Genomic DNA, 26579 nt, shown 5'->3' with positions numbered 1-26579 from the left:
GAACATCCACATAGCCTCAACCCTTCCATCTGTTGACTTTTGTGAATTAAAAGAGCTGAAACATTTATCATGTGGGTGAGATTCATCTGGCTCAACCAATTCGCCTTCTAGGCAACGCCTGAAAACAATTTTCCAATTTTAATACTTTGTATTTTGCGGGTAGTTAATTCCACGATGTTTAGAGTATGTAATGACAGGTCATAAGCTTATTCTCTTCTCAAAAGTGTTTTCTGTCTCTGTCGCAACAAATTCAAATATGAATAACTCTCTAGAGAGGAAATCCATTCAGTCTGCAAGCATTTGGACATATTCAAAACATTATTAAATTTCGTAATATTTGTATGTCCCCGTATTACACGCATTTTTCCAGCAATTAGGACATGGAAATGAATATTGTGTTACATGTAACTAAAGCTTAATTCATTTTAATTATAAGACATGGTAAAAATGGTCTTTAGGCAGGGGTAAACAAAACAAATAAATAAAACAATCCGACAAGAATACCCCAGTGAAGACTCTCATTTCAATTTGTATAATATTTCATGTATTCTGTAAGGTTTTTTTAAGGTTTGCGAGTCTGAATGAGGCGTTGTTTTTAATTAAAAAATACGTTCTGCCAATAGAGGGAGTATTTGTATTTTTCAGGTATTTCAGCCGAAGCAAAAACACTATGAAAGGGCAAGGAGGAAACCCAAAACATTTTAATAATAATTATCACAAAAACTACGAAACGATTTATGTAAGTTACGTGTGTGAATTAGAACTAAAATCTTATTCGATTTTTTTCGTTTTAGTGGCTACTCTCATGTAAACATCTTGACAGCAATGAGTCTGCTTCGTATTCATCTGGTTAGAGCGTTTATCTACCATGTCTTCCGAGACATGGATTTGGATTCCTAAAAAATATTTATGTAAATGCTGTTTTTACACTGCAATATTAATTTCACAGTCCCTGGACTGACACTTGAAGGGTAAGCTAATCATATTGCTTTCTTCTTGAAACGCTGTAATAGGTTTGAGTATCAATGCTTTAATGCTCTATTTTTCCCATTGTATTGTGTAGATTTTATATTAAATTAATTTACGTTTCTTCCAAAATATTTTTTAAACCATATTTTGTTTTTGATCATTTTTTATGATTCCTCAAATCAAACGATTTTGGTAGGTACTGGTTGTTTAACTAAAGCTAGCGCGTTTGCAAAACTCACACAAACGCATTTAAAATCTACAGGATGTTGATTTTAAAAAAAGCTAAATTAAATTTCAACCAAATGTGCTATCTTTATTGTTTATCATATTTTTTGTGTGTACTTGTTTTTTCAAAATAATATATACTGGGCATTTTCGTTAAAAATATATGACCGTTTATCAAGTGATTGTTTTTTTCGCTCTAATCCAAAAGAGATTTTTAAAAACATTTAATGTAATATCAAGATTTTTAAAATCAATATTCTGTACATTAAAAATGTTTTTGTATAAGTTTTGCAAAAGCGCCAGCATTAAAAATTTGACCTTTACATGATTTGATTAAATGGAAATTTGTATTTATAAACCAGTGTTTTTGATCCATACACATACATCGAATATATATTATTATATTTTTACTATTAAGAATCGCAATGAAATTCGGACAAATGCAGAAGCATCCTGTGTATATTTTATTACTACATCATTAGCAACTAACTAAGCAATTGTTGTTTATGTCACGCACATAATAAGCGCGTTTGAGCATGAGAGAGACAGATATTATTTTCATAATGTGTATACCGTGCGATTCCATACCATAAGCTTATTCACAGATACTACACAATGCGTTTGTGTAAGTTTTGCGAACGCGCCAGCATTAAAAAATTCACCAGTAAAAAGAAATTGCCTTAAGTTAATATAGCCGCCCATATAAATATAAAAAAATATAAAAAAGACAAGTTATTTTACGTTTTATAATGATGAAATGAAATTTGAATTATTTTCTCACTCATCGTTCGCTTAAATCGCTTCACTCAAATAAAATATACAAAACTGACAGTTATTCATTATATCTTAAGTACTGTTCTATATTTGGACAAAACTTGACCTAAGAACATTCGCCTTAAGACTGAACCATTTTTATTTTGTCTCAATACATTAATTGTTATCTTACATGTCACAGTAACGATGCAGGTACGGCACAGGTACTCCCAGTAAATGAGTCCAGGTACAGACGCCACCTTGGGGACCAAGTACTCATTCCAGACGATATCGATAGCCACATAACAAGCCAAAGCGTGGGTGATGAAGATCGCTACAGCCAGAGTCAATTGAACCACTTGCGCCAAACTGAAATATTAAAATAATCGCATCAAAATGTCTCATACGTCCGAATATAATCATATGCATTGAAAGTCTGTTCATTTTTTAAATTGCTTTTGAATATTATATAATATAATAAAATAAAATTGTAATTGGTTCCAGAGTACGCTTATGTAAAAACTGAAACGTCCCTGTGGGCTGGCTGGTGGGTAGAGCCACAAAAAAAATATATGCAAAAGATGTATTTTTTAATTACATAAAAATGTGTATCTTTTTATTTTGATTTATTATTTTTTTATTTTTTTTATTATTGAAACAGCACATGGCGAAGCGATTTTCTCTTCTTTTTCGCAAAGACTGATGTGGGCGTAAAAGTAATGACCGATAGGGCACGAAAAGTTTTGACTATGTAGCGAGAGGGTTAAGTTCCGAGTAACCGAATAGAAGCGGCTCAGATGCAGACCAAGTCCAAAACTGGAGAACAGGAGCCAATAAAAAAAAGTGTGAAGAAGACCAAATCCCACCTTGGGATGGAACCGAAGAGAAAAAAGAGAGATTGAAAAAATGTGAATTTTAAAACATACGCAAAGTGGTGAATGCTCAGTGATCTGGCAATAACTAAATGCTTAGACTTCAAAAAAGTTCTCAGTCATTTGTTAATAGATACGATGCAATTTAGTTCACCCGATACAAAATTCATCATTGTCAGCGTCAGCATTCCCTTTCCGCACCTAATGGTGCATAGGGCTCTGTATTGGTACACCAATCGCAGCGTATCTTGATCAGTTTTGTTTCATGAAGGTGACATGATCAGTCTTACGCTTCAGGTAGCAGTCCGGGGACCATGAAATAGTTAAGTGTAAAAACACCCTTTTAAATGAATATTTCATATCAACCATATCGAGAATCAAACGCAAGCAAACGCGCTGACCGCTACACGAGGCCAACAACACAATCAGGTGGTGGTAACGTAAAAACTATGGCAGTATCGTAGCTTTTTTAGCGTTCTCCCCATCATCTTGTCTTCTTGAAACATTCGAACGAGACACGCTGCAATTGCTGTACGAAATCAGTCCCCTATGCGCCATAGGGAAATATCATATACTACGAATGCCGATAAAAACATATGAAATGCATTTTGATTAAGATTAAAAATACGTTCGTAGAAAAACGCGACGTGTTTGGCCTTGGCTGTTGTGACGTCAAGATTCGTGATATTCTTCTAGACAAATTTCAATGGCCACGAATAAATAAACATGAATCGTGACGTATTAAGGGTGTGGCCAATGGAATCACCGTTTTTGCGGGAATTTGATATTACAAATTTTTTTTTTTTTGTAATGCACAATATTTCATAGACCTTTATTAGGTACTTTGAAAATGTAAAACAAAAGAGAAATTTCCCTATTAGGTAATACCACTTTTGAATTTTATTCAGACTTACATTTCAGTGTTGCTAGGTAAGTTCAAAGTTATGCTTCCTGCAGATTCCTCTCCATAGCGAAGGTAGCCAAATAGTCCCATGGCCACGTACAAGATGACAATTGTCACCATTCCTTTGTTCAATACTCCGAATGTTCCACCGAATGATTTGGGAGTTTTCATTTCATTTTCCAAAGGCAAGATCTATAAAAAATACGGATTTTTAAATAAGGGAGTTACAGGGGGTAAATTATTGATCACATTTACAAATTCCTTTTTTTATTTGCCAGACACAAAAGCCTGACTTTTAATGGGCAATTCAAACCTGCATTTTTTTTGTTTAAAACTAGATGCATTAATGTTTTTTCAATAAACTCGTATTGTTTTTCTTTTCTTTCGTTTGCGTACATAACTAACTATGTACCTGAACTTTTCTGTAAATGATAATCCACGGGAGTCACGTTCAGGAAACGAGATTTTGAAATTGTGCGATTTCCAAAACATGATAACTTTTAAACCAAATGCGATATTTTCAAATTATTTATATTTAAAGCACTAATTTTGTAACAATGTTTGATTATGTCCAAATGCTTGCAGACTGGCTGGATTTCCTCCCTAGGGAGTTGTTCATATTTAAATTTATTTCAACAGAGAGGGAAAACATTTTTGAGAAGGGAACCTATCATTGGCTGGTTTCCTTCTCAAAAATGTTCTCCCTCTCTGTTGAAATAAATTTAAATATGAACAACTCCCTAGGGAGGAAATCCAGCCAGTCTGCAAGCAATTGGACATAATCAAACATTGTTGAATTACTACCTGGTAAAAGAAGAAGTATAAAAAATGGAAAATTGTTTTCAGGCGTTGCCTAGTAGGTGATTTTGTTCAGCCGGATGAATCTCACCCACGTGATAAAGGTTTCAGCTCTTTTACTTCACAAAAGTCAACAGATGGAAGAGTTGAGGAAATGTGGATGTTTAAACATGGGCAGAATGGTGAATGTTACTCAGTGTGTAAAGTGGCCACTTAAACCAGCCAATGTCAGGTCATAAGCCCTGTAAATGCCTAGACTTCCTTATTCCTTTCTCAAGAATGTGTTGAATGTTCTCTGTTGAAATAAATTTAAACATTTTACTTAATGTTATTAGATATTTGTATATAACCATTTACCGACTTTTCAGACCAGCCAAAATAACGACAAGCATAGCTGAACAACCAAAATAACAATAAACATAAACAGGTCAGGATAAACAGTCAGTGGTAATATTGACACAAATAATGGATATGGCATATTATGGTTTGTTTACGCATTAAAAAAATACAAAAATCGTGATAATCGGGAAAAGAAGTATGGAAAAGGGGTAGTTGTAATTTCCGTGATTTTCCATTTGAAATCACCGTGTTACTGCTTCTAATTTTGACTGCAATGAAATGAACATTTTTGGAGAAATGTAGACTTAATCACTTACCACACCGATAGCTTCCAGAGCAAAAAGAACCGTTCCAAAGAATAGCGGAAAATTCAGCACATTTCCCACGGAGTGTCTCCCTTCCAGGGAGATTGGATCTCTGAAGATGTAGTACATGATGATCGCGAAGGAGACCACGGTGATGCAGTTGGCCAGTGTGGACAAAGGAGCGAGGTACTTGAGGTTGCGCACCCAGTTCACCAGGATTAGTGGAACAACGATCATACACATGTACACTTTAACGTCGGTCTCCGACCCCATGTAGTGGTTCACAACCGATTTTAAGTTTTCGGAGACAAAAACGACGTAGACGCAGCATGTTCCAATTTGGTAAACCAGCAAAAAGGAATTCACCACCAATCTGCAATTAAAATAAAACACGAGAAAATAAAATACGACATAGCTAAAAAAAAACTAACAAACTTTGTAAAAAACATTTTCACTTATAGATTACGAAGATTCGTTTAAATTTCATTAAAATATACACATTCTTGTACAGAAAATTAGATTTTACTTTATTTATTTATTATGTATACGGCCTAAGCCAATTACAACAGTTACATGAAGAAACATGTAGAAAAAAACTAAACAAAAAGAAAATAAAACCAAGTTGTACGACGAATTAACTAATCTACACATTCTGGACATTGGGGCATAGAAACAAAAGTTGCTCTTAGAAGATTCAATAAATAGCAGATTTTGACTTCTGGTGACATGGTTGGGAACACGAAAAGAATTTGATTGCAACAGAGATGGGACATCACTTATAGCATTCAGTATTTTGAAAATGCATATAAGGTCCATCTCAGTTCTACGTCTCACCAATGAAGACAGATTAAGAGATTGCTCTATTTCAAAATAGGAATAATTACCCCTTTGCAATCCGAGTAACCAAGCCACTTTTCTTAGAAAATGGTGTTGGATAGACTCGATATGGTCAATATGAGTCCTATAGAATAGAGACCAAATTGGAGAAGCATATTCTAGATGGGGTCGAACTAGTGAGCAATAAAGAGTTTTGATGGTATTAATATTTTTGAAGTCCTGTGTGCTTATAAACAATTAAAGATAATATTTAGGATGTTTGTAGCACTAACTTTATGGTTCATCGTTATATTTTAAAAGTATAAATAAAATTAGTTTTTTTTGTGAACCACTTTTTTAAGTATCACAACTCAATTGTTTCGAAATAAAAAAAGACGTCAATCAAAATTTAAATATTATAAATAATCAATTAAACTAATCAAAACCCTTTACTTTAAAGTCTAACACAATTACCCTCTCCCCTACTCCCGTTCCACCAAAAGCACAACTACCCCCTCCTCCATTCTTATCGACACGCACTGTTCATTTTTTCTTTTACATACGAATATTTAGTTATTATATAACCCTGACGAGGGCAACGTGTAGTTGCCGAAACTAGTTGGTTGTGACAGTAAAAAGAAAGTAATTTTATTTGTACATTTGTGAAAAAATAAATTAAAGATAACTCCCATTGCAATCGGGGCCAGTTTAGAAAATACATAACCTAAAAAACACCTCAAAATTATGGTGAACTTATTTATATTCAATGCAGCTAAAATAATATTAAAACCGCTTCAAATGGTTTTTTATATATAAATTTTATAGTTAAATATAGTAATTTTAGGTTTGATAATTAATGATTTGAAAGTGTATTTGTATTGACGCTAAAATTTTAGGATAAATTACTAGTGATACGTTTCTTACCCTGCATATTTGGAGACACAACACATCCAGTTGGGTCCTTCCTTGAGCGCTTCTTCGGCCACTTGAGTATAAGACATACTCCCCACTCGGCGCCTCTTGCAAAGTTCGTACTCCGACTTAATCAAGATATGAATGCAGTAAGTGCATAGTATTCCTATGATGATGGTGCCAACGGATCCGACGATGTATCCAGAGTGCGAAAACGCATTTGGCATCGCCAAAATGCCAGTTCCCAGGCTGCCTTTAAGAAGATGCAGAAGCGTTTCTGTATTTCTGTAAAATAAAATTTAAAAAACATTACTTCAACAATACATTCAGTCAACGACATACTAAGCCAACAGTATTTGGTCAACAATATTCCTTTCAAAAATATTTTTAGCTAACAATATTTTGAGTATGTCCAAATGTCATGAACGAGTAGCGTTAGGTGCTCCAAGAGTACGCGCTTCACAAGAGAACGCATCGATCTTTCTGGAGAAACTAATAGTCTTAGCGGAACGTTTTGGTACTGTTTTGACAGTCCTAGCGAGTGCACGTGCTGCATTCAGAACTGCACCTGAAGCGTAAGATTAATCATCTTTCCTTCATGTAACAAAAATGATCAAGTTACGCACATTTTACGCAAGACGAAACCCAAAAAATGCGCACTCGTAGAGCACCCTACCCTACTGGATTTTACCTGGTAAGGAGCTTATCAAGGTTGAGTACAAAATTTTGAAAATGTTTTAGGGCGTGTCCTTGTAGATGAATTAGTTTGAATGAATCTCACCCCCATCAATGAAACCCTAAGTTTCAATTTTTTTACTTCACTAAAAATCAGCAATTAAAGCGCCCGCCTTTTTTTAAACTGGGTATCTTTTTTCGGCGTCGCACATTCATGTTCATTTTTTTATGTAGCGAAAATCTCAAAACCTCGAAAATAACTAAATTCAGAAACTTTCAAAACTTTAATTGCACCCCTCACTGTAGCATACTCAATTTGTGATTAATCAAACACACAATGTGTAACATTCGTCATTCTTCCTACGTTTAAATACCAATATTTCTTCAATTCTTACATATGTTAATTTTTGTAAAAAAAACCTTTATCGATTTGCGTAAGATTCTACCAAATTATTTTCAGCAAAGGAAAATATCACGTACTACGAATACCGATTTTGATGTATTTTCCAAATCAATATAGATATTGTAGAGAAATGTATTAAAATGTTTTTTTTAAACCTATAAAAAAATTGTCACTAGAAAAACGCGACATGTTTGGCATTGATAATTGTGACGTCAAGATTCGTGACAATTTTCTATAAAAATTTAAACGGTTAGGAACTAAGTTAAACATTTACATGAATCGTGGCGTAGTGGCCAATGCAATTACCATTTTTGTGAGAATTCAAAATTACAAATTAAAAAATATTTATGCTATTTATTTATGAGCAGCAAAAAAATTTTTTTACTCTTCATTATTTCATAGACCTTACTTTAAAAATGTTTTTTAATAAAGGTGATATTTCTCTATTACATGTAGAACGCTTTTCAATTTTGATACTTCTAATAGACCAAATCCAAGCATGTTACTATATGTATGTATGTATGGGATGGATGAGATTTGCTTTGATAGAAGGTTTTAATGGTCTCATGCTTTGCTCGGCTCATCTGGTCGGTGTATGGGATTCAGGTGGGTGCTTCGCCCCCCAGAATTTCCACACCACAGTGTATAATATACACATATGCAATTGATACTAAACTACTGTTATCATTTATAAATATTCCAACAGAAATAAATAATGAATAATGGAAGCCAGTGTATTCACAAAGCTGTTTGGTTCCTTCCTCAGAATTCCTTAACTTTTAAAGTATGTGTCAACTGCCAATGTTGATAACCTTTCTACGGGTTGGACAGTAGGTTTAAAAATATTGTTGATTACAGTATTTTATCTGATTACGGAAAAGCGTTTGATAGTCCGCATAGACCTACAATCTGGAAAATACTGGCAGCATATGGGGGATGCCAATAAAACAGTCGGCCTCGTGGTGTAATGGTCAGCGTGTTTGCCTACCATGCAAGAGGTCTTAGTTTCGATTCCCGACATGGTTGACAAGTAGCAAATGCCGAATCAGAAGTAACGATGTTGTCACAGATTGGTTTGAGGTCACCACCGGAGTTCGCCAAATTTGCGTCCTTACCCCGTTCCTTTTTATTATCCTTATGGACTTCATTCTTAAAAAGTCAACTCTACCAGATCGAGGAGTGTTTATCTCCCTTTCCTAAAAACTCTGTGACCTAGAGTATGCCGATGATGCGGTTATAATTGACGATTCAGTCGAAGGTCTTCAGGTCACTGTAGATAAGCTAAATAGGTACTTCGCATGCATGGGTTTAAAAATCAATATTGCTAAAACCCATGTACTGTGTAATACTTCGTGCCTTGATGCTCAAAATCCCCTGACTCTGTCCAACCAATTAATCGAAAGGGTCGAGAGTTTCAAATACCTGGGAGTATATGTTACAGAAAATGGCACCATTCAAAAAGAACTAAGAGTGCGGCTTGAAGTAGCAGGAGCCACATTCAACAGTATGAAAGCTGCCTGGAGATTGGATATTTACTCGCGAAAAACAAATGCCACCTATATAACGCCTGCATAACACTTATTCTCCTCTACGGATGCGAATCGTGAAACCTCACTAAGGCCAAAAACAGCAAAATTCTGAGTTTTGAGAATTGGTGTCTCGGAAGAATCTTAGGTGTGCGCGGTGGTTTGATTTTGTAAGGAATGAAGTAATAAGAAAACAGACACAGCAAACTTTGGTGACAACTGTCGTCAGCGGAGGCGATACAGTTGGCTAGGCCATATACTGCGGATGCCTCCTGAGAGCCTTAACCACGTTTGCCTACTTTAGAAGGCATCAAGTTTTCAACGTCCTGGACGTCCACTGCTGACTGTTCTTCGGCAGTTTATGTCAGAACTTCGGGATGAGAACCTGAGTTGAGAGGACGCAAAGAAGAACTTTTTTCCCATTTATAAATAACCGTTTTTATTTTATAACCATTTTGTACAACACAGTCCATTATTCTGTTTTTTTTTTCAGATTACTTGCAAACCCGGCAAAACCCACAATCAAAAATGAGGTATGAATTAAAACTTATTCACAATACAATTTTTCACAAATATTTTTAGATTGTTAGTTTAAAAAATGCCTTCATTGATGAGAATCTGACTTTAAAATTATTGAGATTGATGCAAACATAGCTACCTCTACTTGAGTATTACAAAGTAGACAATCTCCAAAATTGAATGAATTATCTCACTATTGTTTCTTGACAAAATCACGATTATTTCATCACCAACATAAAATAAAATAATAACTTTTTGAAAAAAAAATTGAATTATTGTATCAGTTTTTTTATGATTAGCTCAAAATAAAGAAAGGCGGATATCGCCAGGTTTTCAGCAAATAGTACCTTTAAATATATATTTTGGATCAGAATTAGAAATTCCTGTTTTAGGAATGACATACTCGCCTTCGTTTCACATTTTTTAAAATTGTAAACTACGATCGGCCTTTAAGATTGCAATTAACAAATGTGAAATCTTTCTTTTGACATGTCATTAAAAAAATACATTACTTACGTTGTAGGGTGTTTTACTTCACGGTGCGCGTACGGATCAAAATCGTCAGAAGAAATCGCACCATTCTCTTGCATTTCGATCATATGAATCGGGGATCCATTTTCTCCGCCATTTTTGGTGTCCGAAATTGGCGAAAAACTAAAATAAATTCACAACATGTACATCAGTTTTTAAATTTATCAGTTTACCTATTTTAATATATTGGATATAATTCCATGAAAAAATCAAACCAGTAACGTAGTAACTTTTATATAAATTTGCAGATAAATTTAAATAAATGTGTAATGTAGTAGTTCTTATCGACTGTTCGTTATCTTATAGCCGTATGCAGAGACAAAACTTTAGGTGAGGAAAGTACATTCTATTGTCTTCACCTTCGGGTTATTCTCCGCATTTGAGATTAGAATGTACTTTCCTCACCTTAAGTTTTGTCTCTGCATACGAGTACAAATTATACTATCGAAATAAATATTAAAAATACCCATTCCTAAACATTTATAAAATTACCTTATTCTTTTGATATTTTCGGCGTTCAGGCAAAAGTCATTTACTTAAAACATACCGATTTGAGAAATCGCAATTTGAATATTTGAAGAACTAGGAAAAATCAGATTTATGTGTTTTGGATGTTTTATGTATTTAAAATTATTTTTTCATGTCTTTTTAATAAAGTCTGTTGGTGTTTTTTTAACGATTTATTTTCATATATCTGGAAGGTTTTTTAATGTGACAAGATGGCATTTTTTTTTTATCACTACTCACGTTTTCCTTGTGGATAATGTAACCAAAAGAGTTAGTTACCGGAAAGAAATGGTACACATATTTTTTTAATTTTGTGATTATTTTACACATTATTTTTTTCCCAAATTGTCATTTGAAAATATATTTTATTTAACGAAATATTTTTTAGTATGTTTATTGTTTTATTTTTTATTATACAAATGAAGTTTTTATGAAAAAGATAATTACAATTAAAAACTAAAAAAAATCTGCCTAAACTGTCAAATTTTATCTGCCTTTGGAAATTTATACTTTTTTTTTTCAAATTTTATCGAAAGTCACACCACTTTTTTTTTACTAAGAACAAAATAATTATTTCGATTTACGCAACTTTTTTCTAACCAAGTAACCTCGATATCTTTTGTCTCTTAAAGAACATAATTTTACGCTTTAAACAGCATATTCTACTTAAAACTGTATTTTTTATGGTTAGTGACTTTTGTCTGAACGGCGACGATATTACGTAGATGGTTTTTTTAAAAATATTTTTTTTACTTGCCTTTTGTGTAAATGTTAATTTTTATTGCTCATTCTACTAATTACCTTAATAACGTGAAGGTAAGACAATCAGTCGTACGCTTCAGGAGCCAGTCCAGGGATTATGAAATATTCAAACGTACAAAAACCCTTATTAAATAAATATTTCATATCAACCATGTTGGGAATCGAACCCGAGACCTCTTGCATGGCAGGCAAACGCGCTGACCACTACGCTACGAGGCCGACAATGCCTTCAAAATGGAATGTCAAGTAGACGAAATTGAACTTTCTCGACACCTGTTCGCGTTCAATCGAGGAAATAAAGGAGAATACATTATTGACTTATTTGATTTAATTTGTCTTCTTGTTCTCTTAATTCAGAAAAACCGAACACAACTTATGTTAACACCCATACTTAAAATGAATTATTTATAAGGAATCTTTCATAGCTGTTTTTGAGAAAGGCGTTCTACCGACCTCGGTAATTCTGCTTCATTATTTTACAACAAATTAGTCAATATATGGTCCTGATTTGTTTACTCCTTTCTTTCCTCGATTGAACGCGAACAGAAGGAGGTGTCTAAAATACTCAATTTCATCTACTTCATATTCCATTTCGATAGCTTGTACATGTAACGTAAAAGCATGATTTTATTAACCTTCGCCATTTTGTTTTACATTTGATGCTCATTCTCAAATTCGAACAAAACGGACACAACTTATGTTAACACCAAATATAATATGTTAATATTTATGAAAAAAAAGTAACTAGATGTAAATAAATAAATAAATAAAATAATAATCTTAAGATACTCACTCAATTGTGGAGATACTGTCTCCTTCAAAACCTCGATTGATCGTTTCGTTCCCAACTGCGTTACCCTAAAATTAAAATAAACACATATTTTCTTACACAATTTAGATTTTTAAGTTAGAGTAAGTTTCGCATAGTAAAATGTAATATTACAAAACGAGTTGTGGTTACGCCACATGTGCACACATTGATATATATTATATATCTAGCACATTTGCTAGGATGGGGCGTTCGGATTCGTTTACTACCTACGGTACCCTGGTTAAGATGTTGCATATTTCCTACCGTGGGTACCTATATTGTTCCGGCGCCAGAACAACAACTGAACCGATCGTGTGTACATGTGATTTCTCATATTCTCACCGCGATCGCAAAAATATATTTAGCGATCAATAAGTATTATATCCACTGTGTGTGTAATTCGTCAAGTGCCCCTCCTTCCTGACATCAAGATCAGATCTGATCCAGACTGCCGCGAAAGAAGTACCAGACAAAAAAGGTGCCAGAACCAGGAATATGGTAGGAATTGCAATCATTGTATTTAGGGTTCTGTAGCAAAGTGAACAAAAAATAACGCATCCCGCGAATCAGCAATTTTCAAGCGTGCATCTGCTAACGGGCAAGTGGTGCGATCAAGTTGCATACACAAAAAAATCCATTTAATTGAAAGTTTAGATGCAAATTCTTGCATCTTCGCTCGCTCCGCTGTCACCCGTATTTTACGCTAATGCGAAATTATACATCTAGCAATATTATACTCACTAGCAGTTTCATTCCTTTGATCGTATGTCTCATAGAACATATTTATCGATAAAATGTACAATAGCACAAGGTAAAACACAGAAATAAACACTTTTTATAAGACGCATTTGATAAACTGTAAAATGCTATTTATTATTTATATCTAAAGTATTACATTCGTGGTGAAACGTTTTAATAAACGTTAGTAAATATTTGTAAAACCACTAACCGGCTTTTTGTCTCGAAACCGATAGACTTAGAAAAATTGATTAAAGTGAAATATCACATACTACAAATACCGATAAAATATAAATAGCTAGGCATTTTTTTCTACATTTTGGTATATTATCGTTTAAAAGTTAATAAATTTTAAAGAAAGAAGAAATATATACAAAACAAAGTTGCTACAATACATACACATACTAACATAAAGAATACACATTTTTTTTACCCAATGTGGGCGAAATTTTTTGATTATTATTTGTTTTTTTGGTTTCTCTATGTTTTATTTTCACTATCCTGTAAGAATTTCCAATCCACGGCATGCATCAACCTCTCTGACACCCAGTGGCGAATGGTGGTTTTATTTACAGATAATCGATAAAAAAATATCATATATTTGTTTCTACGTAGAAGGTACATAATATAATGTACGTATATACTATAAATTGATATTTTTTTGTGGTTCTGTGTGATACAGCAACTCTTATCCATGAAATCAACTCAAAAGACGTCACTTCGTGATATATTACATTACTTAGATATATTATCCAATACTTTAATGCATAACTCATTAAAAAATAATTTAAAAATAGCACTACGAATTCAGTCGATATTAAATATTAAATTGAAATGTCAACTGGCCGAATTGTTCTAGAAATTAATAGTGCTAAAAATCGCCGCGTCGAGCGCCATATGTCCTGCAATATGACGCATGAAAGTTAATGGTTTTATGTCAAAAGTACTATCTTAAAGAAAAATAGCCCTTAAGAAATACTGATTTCTAAATCAAGAATCTTCAAATAATTTGTGTAATCTGCAAGTTTAATCTAGGAGAAAAACTGGGGGTTAAGACATTCAAAATATAGTATACTTATTTGTATGAAAAAATAAGCTGGAATAATCGGCTGGTTTCTTGGCTCACCGCAGGCGCTGGGCGCGCTTTATTAATATTAATATATATTAGGATAAAGATACAAACGGTGGAAAAAATAAATAGTAATTTTTCATTTGTTTTTCAGTATATTAAATTACAGTAAAACATTATTATGGTTAGTCAAATAATATAATGGTAAGCTGCGCATAATCGCTTCTATACACGGTTCGCCACTGCTGACTCCCTACGGCCAATGTCATGAAAGAGCCAAGTCAACATATTCCTCAACCCGACGACACTCCCGCTTTTCCATCGTTCCGGTTAAAGGTTATGAACCTTTTCATCAGCGTAGCGTTGGCTTGATTCTTTTCTCTTAGTATCATATCCCTATTGGCGTATCTTGTATTATGGTTGTGGTTGACAGCTTGGTATCTGTTTCTATTTAAGTGTGTGACCACTTTCGTTCAATATGTACTATTGAATAATATCAAGTACCCTGAATTCTTTGAAAAACAAGTCACCTGGATGGCGAAACGGTTTTTTAAATGATTCTGATTAGTGATTTCTGTGCAATTATTACCGGTTCAAGAGTGGTTTTTGTGCAAGCTCCCCAACCAATGAGACTATATGTCAATACAGAATTTGCCAGAGCATGGTACATGTATTAGATTCCAAACTGTTGCTACAGAGAGAGAAAACACTTTTAAAAAGGGAGTATGGAAGTCTAGACATTTACAGGGTTTATGACCCGTCATTGGCTGGTTTGAGTGGCCACTTTACACACTGCAACATTCAGATATAAATCATCATCATCATCATTCCCTTTCCGCATCCAATGGTGCATAGGTCACTGCATTGGTACACTCATTGCAGATTTTTTTAAATTTATTAATTATTATAATTTTTAGTTTTTTTAGAATATACATAAATGGTAAAACAGAGTACTGAAAAAAAAGTCAATTACATACCAATGAAATACATATTAACAGTAAGAATAGTATACAAAATAATCTCACAAAGACATGGCCTGTTCGTGGGTATACCAGAAATGTTTAGGAATTTTTTGCTTCTATAATAAATCGACAGGTATAATATTTTTGTATAGTGTGAGAATGAGAAAAGAAAATATTCTGTAAAAGATTAGAAGATATTTTTTTTATTTTATAGTAAATAAAAAAAGGAAATAAAAAATATAAGATAAACATTAAAATATTCCTTTTTATTAAAGGGCAACAAAATACATCAAAGAAAAAAAGAGTTAATATTAGAGCATATATCTTGATCAATTTTGTTACATGAAGGTAAGATGATCAGTCTTACGCATCAGGTACCAGTCCAGGGACTATGAAATATTCTAGCACCCTTTTAAATAAATTTTTCGTATCAACCATGTCGGGAATCGAACCCGAGACCTCTTGCATGGTGGGCAAATGCTCTGACCATTACACTAAGAGGCCACAACCAGGTATAAATGATAAGGATCAAAGTAACACTGTTCTCAGTGTGATTTGCTCACTGAACGGTAGGACAGCAACAATTTGAATAAGGAAGGATATAGGTAGGATCTATAAAATTCAAATATAAAAAAATTACAATTCAGTACGTATCAATGATTGCGTATTTTTTTATAAATATGACGTCAGTACCAAATTGTGTCATCTTTTCCGCTTCCCGCTTGGGTAAGTGCCCATAGTACGAGTATAGAGTTCGTCATGACATAACGATTTGGCATCAAACTAATAGGTGCGGTATCAGCAATTGATTGCCTATCGTTAAAATACTGTATCATTGTGTACTGTTTAAATTATTGTCTAAGCTTTATTAAAACGGATTCCCCTTTATGAAATATTCCGCAAAACGGCATTTAAAATAATAAAAACGCTCGAAAACGTAGGCCCTCTTCTGTTGAGAATGTCCTGGTTCCGGCGGAAACAGAATAGACCTAAGTGTATGAAATAGAACCAGAATCCATGAGTGGTCTTCTGAATCTCCTCTAGAGTGGTTAATTTGGGTATTTTTATTTTTTTAATGCGATGACACTTACCTTTACATATGTCAAATGATAGATAAAAACGTTTAAAAAACGGAAAAAAACAAAGACGGTTTGGTCAATTCAACCTAATTTTGGGTAATGTTTTAGATCGCAATAATGTTCTAAATAAAAATCTTCTAATATGGTTTCACGTGTCTGTATTTATTTGACGTTTAATCATCTGTGTGGCCACAAATGAAGAAAAGTTTAGGTGCATGTAATAAACAACCCTTAAATAATCACTTTCTAGGTGATAGAGAAAATTCAAAATACCACCCCTGGACGAGTGTTTTTATTTTGACAGCAACCCTTAGATAAAAATGCTGAAAAGGAAATGGAGTGGAGATGTAGGTATACGTCCGCTTTGCAGTGTATGCACGAGGTCCCAAGTTAGATTCCTGGAAGGGTTAAAGTGAAATACTTATTTTAAAGATTCACCGCAATTTTTCACTATCTCAGGACTAGTACCTAAGCGTAAGATTGATTACCTTACCGTCATGTAACTGATGATCAAAATAAGCTTCGCCTAGTACAACAATGCAGTTTCCTATGCTCCACTTTAGACATCGGTCAAGTAAACTTATAAATTTAAGATTTGATAAAGAATGCAAAATTTTGTACGGCGATGTTTACATCGGTTAATTTAACGGTTTACCGTTCTTAATTTTTTATGTGGTACGTATACATACTTTATTTATAAAAATCTTTAAGTACAAATAACAAGTGCTTTGGTGAACTTATTGCTTAAATCTTCCAGCCAACAAAAAAAACGGACTGGTCAAAAGAGGAGTTGGTCAAAAATTTGTACAAAAAAAAAAAATATTCATAAATACACAGATACACGCATAAAAAGCTATTTAATTATAAATAACATCTGTTATTTCAATGGGGAGATAAGGCTTGCACATATAAACTTAAGTAAAAGTACATTTTGTCATACGTATTAAAGGAAGAGGAATGTGGAGTCGGGTAATGGGTTTGGGAGGAGATATGAAGAGGAACCAGGAAAGAAAAGGAATAAATAAATAAAAAATCTGATAAATAATAATTACGTTTTTTTCAAATTCTTTAGTTTGTTTTCTCGAGTGTTAATTTGTTGTTTTTTTCTATAAATTAAATTAAAGATTTAAATTACGCCTTCATTTACGTTTGCAAATAATTATTTTTTCTCTCACTAATCATTTATTAATTTCTTAGTTACACTATATTAAATTAATATTTCCATTAAATTTAGTTATTATGATTCAAGACTATTTTTTTAAGTGAGTGCATTTGAAATTGCAAAACATTTTATGTTGTCCATGCTGCTTTATTAATAAAACAACTCTATAGAGTTGTTTTATTAATTATAATTTAGAAAAAAACCAAGCGTAAATCTTTGTTAAGTGAATAATTACATAAGCAATCGACAGCTTCGAGGTTAGATTGAAACTTACAACAAACGCATTGTAAATTATATGTTTAAGCGTACTGCACTTATTTTAAACTGCACGTTGCATTTATACAGAAAATTTCTCACTCACTTAAACTGGAAAGAACACGTGAAGTCTGTGACAAGCAGTTATGTATGGCGGCCTCCGTGGTGTAGTGGTCAAGACGCTTGACTCACGCACGGAAGGTTCCGGGTTCGATTCCCGGTGAGAACACAAAAATTAAAATGTGATTTTTCTCAAGCCTGGGTGCTCTGTGATGTAATTCACCACTGTAATTAGGCCTCCTGGCCTGTTGTGGTGCAAAAAAAAAAATGTAAATGTAAATGTAATGTAAAATGTATTTGAATAAGTTAAATTAAATAAAAAATAAAAAAACAAATGAATGTTTTATGTCCACTTGTTATGCACATGTTTATTCAATTTTGAAATATGTGGTATTTTTTGGGGAAACTCTACTAAGTACAGTATGTTTTTAAAATTCAAAAAGATGTGTTTGGAAAATAGTAAATGCTGATTACCTGGATACGTGTAGGCCAAATTTTATTAGATTAAATTTATTAACAGTGACGGATATTACATTATATATTTATAAAATGGAACTTTGTCGTTTTGTCAAATCAAGACCTAATATTTTGGTACACAGGAAAGAAAACACTTTTACAACACCAGGAGTAAAAGCAAATGAAAAATTCCATTAACGAAACAATCATCTATACAAAGAGGGCCCGTTCGCGTGGCAGTAAAAATATATAAAATAAGCTCCCCAATAAAATTAAGGAAATAAATTGTGTTAAAAAATTGCAGGTGTGTTAAACATATTTCTAATCAATAAATGTTTTTATACTGTAAATGAATATTTGAGAAATGTTCAAGAATAAATTAAAATGTATGAAATATAATTAATGTATGCAATATACACTATAATATTGTATAATGTTTTTACTGTTTGTGTTTTCTAAACTTTTTCATTTATGTGATTTTTGTTTTAGTTACTTTTTTTTTTATTTTTGAAAATATTTTTTTATTTTATTTTTCATTTAGTTTTGGTTAGACTGTAAGAAATTGCAAGTAGAAATAAGTTCGCCATTTAACTGTGTGTACCCTTGTTATTATGTTTGTATGTATGACATTGTATATTATGGTTAATAAAGATTTATAATTATTATTATTATTTGGGATAGTTGCTAAATTATGAGCTGTTTGTAAAGTAAAATAAAAAACACATATGTTTGTGTATGTTTTATATATGCGTTTATATATATGTGTGCATGGATGTCTCAGAGTGTGCATTCGGTATTTTTATTTATTACCTCCGTGGAAAGCGGAAATGTGAACGATTACTGTGAAATAATTCAATCAAATGAATCTCTTCACAACAATAAAGGTTTCACCTCTTTTACTTCACTAAAATCAACAGATGGAAGAATCGAAGAAAATTGATGTTCAAACGTAGGCGAAATGGTGGATGTTACACAGTGTTTAAAGTGGCCACTTAAACCAGCCAATAACGGGTCATAAGCCCTGTAAATGCCTAGACTTCCATATCCCTTCTTTAAAATGTTCTCCATTCCTGTTGTAAAGTGCGTCTTATTGTCCAAAAAATACGGTGCATTAAAAATGAAAAATATTTAAAATGTCAAAGCGTTGATTATACAATACACAAGATTTTTTTTATATTTTTCTTAGTTTGACAGTCTATTAACAAATAATAAAAAATAAATAAATAAACCACTGAACTTCTTCATTGGTGTACGAATACAGTGCCTTATGCATAACGTAGCGAATGATTTTGACTTAGGATCAATTACGCGGATGCGGACTGTACACAAAATGCATGTATATTCAACAGACCGGATTGTGTAATTGGCAGCGTTTGTATGCAGCTCATTTCAGGGGCAAATCATTGCTATCGGTACTATGGGGGTCATTGTAAATTAGTATTCCGAACTCCAAATGCCGCTATTATGCAATGTGTTTTATTTCCTTATAAAAATATTATCTGTCATACTTACTTCCAATCTCTTTGACATGTTAATATCAAAAATAACTTACGTTTTTTAAGTCTAAGCAAAGCATTTAAAGATGGCCGCTTATTAAATGGGAAGTTAACAAAGTTATATTCAATTGTAAATTGTAATTTTTTCATAAGAAACAAACATTTCACAAAACACAGGAGTGGACTTTTTTCCGTTATGAAGTTAAAATTTTTAAAATTATCGCAATACATGAATAAAATACCACACAAGTCCACATTCGTCATAAAAATGTTTTTTTAATTGAAATAAAAATGTGAACTTTATTTTAGTGCTTAAACATCAGAAGTCCCAGATACGCTATTTTAATATGTACTTTTTTGTTATCCAAATAAGCATGATTTTACATTGTTCTTTATACGGGGTGTTATTTAAACCCTGTCACATCCGAAACTACAATGATCAGTATGGGCAAGAAGACATACATATTTAAAAATATATTTAGAACAAAGAAAATTTTCAAAAATAAAATATTTAAAAAAACAAATGGTTTCTCACTTCTGCAGGGGAGAAGTGGGGGAGCGCGGCAGTGGTAAGCAACCATTTGCTTTTTTGCCATTTATTTTTTTAAAATTTTATTCGTTCTAAAAAAATATTTTAAAGTGCCAATATGTCTTCTTGCTCATACTGATCACCGTGGGTTTAATGAACACCCTGTATACTGAAATGATCTAATTTTGTTTAAAAGTTATAATGTTTTGGAAAACGCACAATAACGAAATCTCGTTTCTCGAACATTGTGTTTCATGTTACTGCCGTGGTTAATCGTTTAAGGCAGCGGTCGGTAACCAGTAGCCCGCGGGCCGCATGCGGCCCGCGAGACATCTCCGTGCGGCCCGCAAAATTTTCGTCGCACGTAACGGACGATATCATACACAACGGAGTTGGATACCTAACGATGACAAAAAAAACTAGATCACTTTCTGAATTGGAAAAAAGTAGTGGAAGCTGGGGTGAATTTTCTTGGGCAAAATATTTAAATGAAAAGTGCATTCATGAAGCATCAAATTGAGTTAGAAAACCGGTTGGATGAAAACCCTTCGTATTAAATATCAATAATTTAAACTTGGTGGATTTATATTAGTGTTTGGTTTTCAAAAACTACAAGAAAAGTCTTGCACAAACGAGTTCAAAATGCTCAAACAGCTGTCTCCGCGGTGAAGTGATTAAAACGCTTGCTTTAAGTGTTTTCGGCTATCAAGTGAATATTTAAAAAAGCTGCAAATTAATGGAGCCAAAAAATCCCATTAATTTTATCATCAAAATCATCATTCTCTTTTCGCATCCAATGATGCACAGGGCACTGCATTGGTACACCAATCGCAGCGTATTTTGATCTTTTTTTTCATGAAGGTTAGATTACCAGTCTTACGCTTCAGGCACCAGTCCAGGGACTATAAACTATAAACCATTTTTTTCAAATAAACATTACATATTAATTAATTATGTCGAAAATTCAATCAAAGACCGCTTGCATGGTAAGCAAACGCGCTGACCACTACACGACGAGGGCGACAAATACGAATCTGTGAAACCAAACTGGATGGTTTTCTTTTAGAACATAATAAATAGACAGGTATAATATTTTTGTTCTGTATGAGAATGAGAAAAGAAAATATTTTTTAAAAGATTAAAAGGTATTTTTTTAATATTTTATAGTAATTAAAAAAAGCAATAAAAAATAAAAGAAAAACATTAAAATATTCCTATTCCTTAAAGGGCAACAAAATACATCAAAGAAAAAAATAATAAAATAAGAGAATATATCTTGATAAATTTTGTTACATTAAGGTAAGATGATCAGTCTTACGCATCAGGTACCAATCAAGGGACTATAAAATATTCTAGCACCCTTTAAAATAAATTTTTCCTATCAACAATATTGCTAATTGATTTTATCAGCTACTATAAATGTCGCAAAAAATGTATAAATTCTAAAAAAATATTCAATATGCTACCCGAACATTACAAAACCATGTCCCGAATTCTATTGAACAAATTTGTAATAAAATGGTTACTGGATTTACTGCGCCAACCCCCGCGTAAAATAAAATATTTTGCCCTTTTACGACAAAAGGTTGCCTACCCATGCTTTAAGGTACAAATGTACATATTAATTTCATGAACGATTTGTCGTCACCATTATTTGACGCGTTGTTTAATCCATAACGCAATTCAGACAGTAAATATCAACAAGTAAATAAATACGAAGCAAAAAGCTGCTAAATGTTTTTTTTTCTACAGGCCAGGAGGTCAATCCATTGGTGAATGAGGAAGTTTAGAGGTTCTTTTACAAATTTTATTTGTTAATAGACTGTTGAATTATCGCAAGGATTTTTTACAGTTTTTTATTTCTGAAATAACTCCGCGTGTGACGTCAGAGGTTCTCTTCCGCTTATTCCCTGTCGGTTCTGCCGATTTGTCCGTTTACGGTAAACGATATCTTTCACATCTCTCTTATCGTTGGTTGATTCATAGGAACCAGTGACGTCGTTCAAAGTAGTTCGTTTTCATTAAAATATTTTTTATATTTTCGTGCTGTTTCAAGGAACTTTGCAGCATCATTTAATGCTTTAATTTTTACCGCGCGCAAGAAAACATTTTTTTATCCAATATCCCATAGGGTTGAAGTTCTTCATTACTCTACAGAACATCAAGGCTGGAGCATGTAGGTATTTCTGTTCTCTCAACGGGAATCGAACCCGGAACCTTCCATGCGTATATTAAGTGTCTTAACCACTACATCACGAAGGAAACCATTTTATAAATATTTATTTTTATTGTATTTGTATTTATGGAAAAATGTATTTAAATATATACATATATATGTTAACTGTTCTTTTTTCAAAGTATTTTCTTTGATTATTAAAAAATAAAAACTTATATGTATTTATATAATATGTATTTTATTTTCTTTACTAACTTTGTATAGTTAGTGGAAATCTGTTATTGGTTCTGAGTTTACACTATATCTGTTTGTTAACTTTGAATATGTATGTAGAGCTGTTGGTTTCCCGAATAAAATAAAATAAAATAAAAATAAAATATAAAAGATTAAATAAAATAAAATATATATGTGTATTCAAAATGACAGTAATAATACAGTTTCGAGTGGTAAAATAGAAACCGAACCCAGGACGAGTTCTTTCGACTCGATGGCTACTCTCGGTTAAAATCCTAGAAATGGGAATCGAGTTGAGATAAGTCCATCTCGTAGTTTAGTGTTGGGTGAGTTGATGTACTATTTTTAAGTCCGTAAGTTTAATTCCTGTAAGTATAATATATTGATATTAAAGGTGGTTCTATACTGCAATTTTTTTATAGCACCTGAAGCGTAAGACTGATCGGCGTACGTAATAAAAATTAAGATTGAAAATAAATTAATGAAACAGTACCAATGCAGTGTCCTATGCTACCCTGGGTACTCCCCAAAATGAGTTTTTATTTTAATTTGATCGAAAAAGATATCTTAACAGAGACAAAGAAACACTAAGAATCGGTAACATGTAAACCTAATCAACACATTGTATGGTTTAATTAATCAATTTACTCAACGTGTAAAAACCGGCTTTATTCGATCATGACAACAACAACAAAAACGTTTTGAGTATGACCAAATGTTTGTAGACACGATGGATTTCACTCTCTTTATTAGAGTTATTTATATAAAAAATAATTCAAACATTGGCCATGGAAAATGGCCCCTCGAAGCAGCCAATAACAGGTCAAAAGGTCTGTAAGCGCCCAAATTTCCATGTTCCTCTCTCAAAAATGTTTTCCCTCTCTGTTTAAATAAATTGTATAATTTTATGTATGTCCAATCTTCTCCATAATTATTCTATGCATTCAAAATGCAACATTATGTTTTGTACAATTATGGTAATTAACTCTCTTGACATTTTTAAAATAGTGTCAAATTTAAACGATTTGTTAACCTTGAGTTTATTTAAATAATTATTTCACAAGAAGCTAAATCGTATTTAGGTACCTGTTTTATCGACCTATTACAACAGAGATTGGTAATACAGAAGTCTATGCATTTACAGTGATTTTGACCTGTTATTCGCTGGTTTTAATGGCCACATTACACCCTGTGTAACATGCACCGTTCTACATATGTTTAAACATCCATTTTTTTTTTAAATTCTTCGATCTGTCAATTTGTCGTAAAGTTGCACAGCTGATACTGTGGATGGGATTCATCTTGATGAATTATTGCACGTGCTCGACAACGCCTAAAAATAATAATATTTATTACTACTTTTGGAACTAGTTTGACTAATTAACAATAATTTAAGTTTATTCAAATATTTGTAGACAACGATTTAACCCGTAACTGGTTCAAAAAGAAGTTCAAAAATATTTTCAGGCGTTACCCAATATCTGTAATAATTCCGTCAGATTTATCTCACCCGCATCAGGTTTCAGCTCTTAAACTTCAGAAGATCAAAATCAATTTCGCTATTTTTTCCACCACAAGCAAGGCTATTTCTATTCTGAAAAACATATTTTTTTTCGCTTTATTTAATAAAATAATTAGTTATTTTATTAAAAAAATTCAGACTGTCAAAAGTTACTTAAAACTTTTTAATTAATTTATAATCTAAGCTAGAATTATTAATTACAAAAGAAACGGCGTTTGACGATAGCACTGATTGACAAAATTAAACTTTTTCAAGAACTAAACAAGGTGATTTTTATAGAATCTTTCCTGCTAATTCCTAATCTGCTTTCCAATTTGTTCTAGAATACGATTTTTTAAGGATTGATTAATGTAGATATAACACGAATTATTTACGAAGCATATTTTTATTCAATTTTGCAATAACTATTACTGGCTTGTCTCTTTTAATGTAATAATAAGTAGTTCGCAAGCATGTTTTCATTCCATTTTCCCTTGTAGGGCGATTCATTATGGCTGATATCTTGGTGAAATCTCTCAACACATGGTAACAGCAGATACGTGTGGCCAAACCTTATCCTGATCTGCAATTCCAATACAGTTCGGCGCATACGTGGTCAGGACTATTCCATGCGGTAGCGTGGCATTGTAACGTTAAACAATGTATTGTACGTAATTTGAGTGGTTTGAAAATTCGGTTAGTTAAATTGTAATACTAGCAATAACAGATAATAGATAGTCACCTTGAATTAAATTAACAGCAAAGCATATCATTGACAGCAAAGTTAGAATATATAAGAGACGTGTGAGGCCCATATTGACATATTCCGTAGAAACACGAGCGGATACCACAAGAATGAAGAATCTGGAATCCGATTACCGGAAACTCTGCCGGACCGGGTCAGAAATGACTTTATACAGGAAACGTGCGAAATCGAAGATAAATAAATTTAAGCACTGGAGCAGACCCTGTATAAGATTCTGGAGAGACCACATAAACGGAATGAGCAGCGATAGACCGGTGTCCATAGCAGCAGAAGAATTGCCTTGCGGACGGCGCCCACCTGGAAGACCCTTTAAGCGATGGAAGGGTAGTTGGGCCTCATCACGGTAGTCTAAGTAGAACATATCATCAGATCGTCAGATCAACAAGAACACAAAGAAGAAGAAGAAGATAATCACTTTACCGACAGTGAAAAAAATAACCTGATACCCGTCATTTTGAAGCACGCTCAAGCCCTGCAAATTATTGCCCGAAATCAGATTTATCAAGATTCATACTATATTGGGTAAATAAAAATGCATAGTTGAATCAATATTTTTTTAAAACGAGTAAAAAAAAGTATAATAAGAGGCGTGACATGATAATTTGGGGTAAAACATAAAATTACAATCGGTTTAATTGTGTGCACGTGCACTAGCGCAGCACAAAATCTGAAAGATTGTGTAAAATATTTTTGAAAATGTTTTTACATAAATATTACAAAAGAGTATGTAATTGTAAAACAAACTCCCTCTCTAAACACGAGCATCTTGGTCCATTAGAGAGGTAGAAATGTTTAATATAAAATTGTATGTAATACTATATGTAGTATGCATTAAAAGATGAAAATGTTTTTAAAAAAAGAGAGATAAACTTTTTTGATCAGATAAATTTTTCAAAAAATCATGTAACAAAATCTACCCAAAAAATACTTAATCATCAAACATTAAACCTACATTCTACACAACTATTAAATATGTTGGTACTCATACATAAAAATCACAAAGATGATCTATTCGGGCAAAGAAATTTCAGGTTTCTGGCCCCCAAAATATTCAATATGCTACCCAAAGATTGCAAAACCATGACCCGGATTCAATTTAACAAATTTGTAATAAAATAGTTACTGGTTTTAGGTGGAAAAAAATCGGAAAATTGACTAAAAATAAATTCCTAATTAATTAATATTGTATAACTGTTTAGTATATTAACAAGTAGGCAGTAATGTTATTGTTTATTTTTTCATAAAAATGTCTGTCTTAAAACAGGTTGTACCTAGTTAGGCAGACTAGACATGATCCAGAGAAATCTATTACCTAAGTGTTTATGTAGTAGATAAAGTTATTGTTATTTTTGTTAATAAACTTTGATTATTATTATTATTATTATTTACATAATAAATTGAATGTCATTAATTACAATCATCAGAATGCTATTCAATCTACATTGGAAACATAAAAAATAACTTTAATA

At 32.7% G+C, this 26579-nt stretch overlaps 1 protein-coding gene across 1 annotated transcript in view; it reads right to left on the bottom strand.

The window, feature by feature from the left end:
• The window catches only part of LOC148282875 (proton-coupled amino acid transporter-like protein acs), an 89999-nt gene that overhangs the window by 2933 nt on the left and 60487 nt on the right, over positions 1-26579 (bottom strand). The window contains exons 2-7 of the mRNA XM_088224396.1: positions 12610-12674; positions 10533-10670; positions 6906-7178; positions 5178-5538; positions 3734-3915; positions 2141-2316 (exon numbers count right to left, since the gene is read on the bottom strand). Of these exons, the coding sequence (XP_088080522.1) occupies positions 2141-2316; positions 3734-3915; positions 5178-5538; positions 6906-7178; positions 10533-10670; positions 12610-12674 (1195 nt within the window). The remainder of the gene's footprint in view (positions 1-2140; positions 2317-3733; positions 3916-5177; positions 5539-6905; positions 7179-10532; positions 10671-12609; positions 12675-26579) is intronic.

The sequence above is a fragment of the Micrasema longulum genome, unplaced genomic scaffold, assembly GCF_059751315.1.
Source record: "Micrasema longulum isolate JH-2025_06_02 unplaced genomic scaffold, ASM5975131v1 h1tg000281l, whole genome shotgun sequence".
NCBI lineage: Eukaryota > Metazoa > Arthropoda > Insecta > Trichoptera > Brachycentridae > Micrasema > Micrasema longulum.
This window is presented reverse-complemented; position numbering and strand designations above follow the sequence as displayed.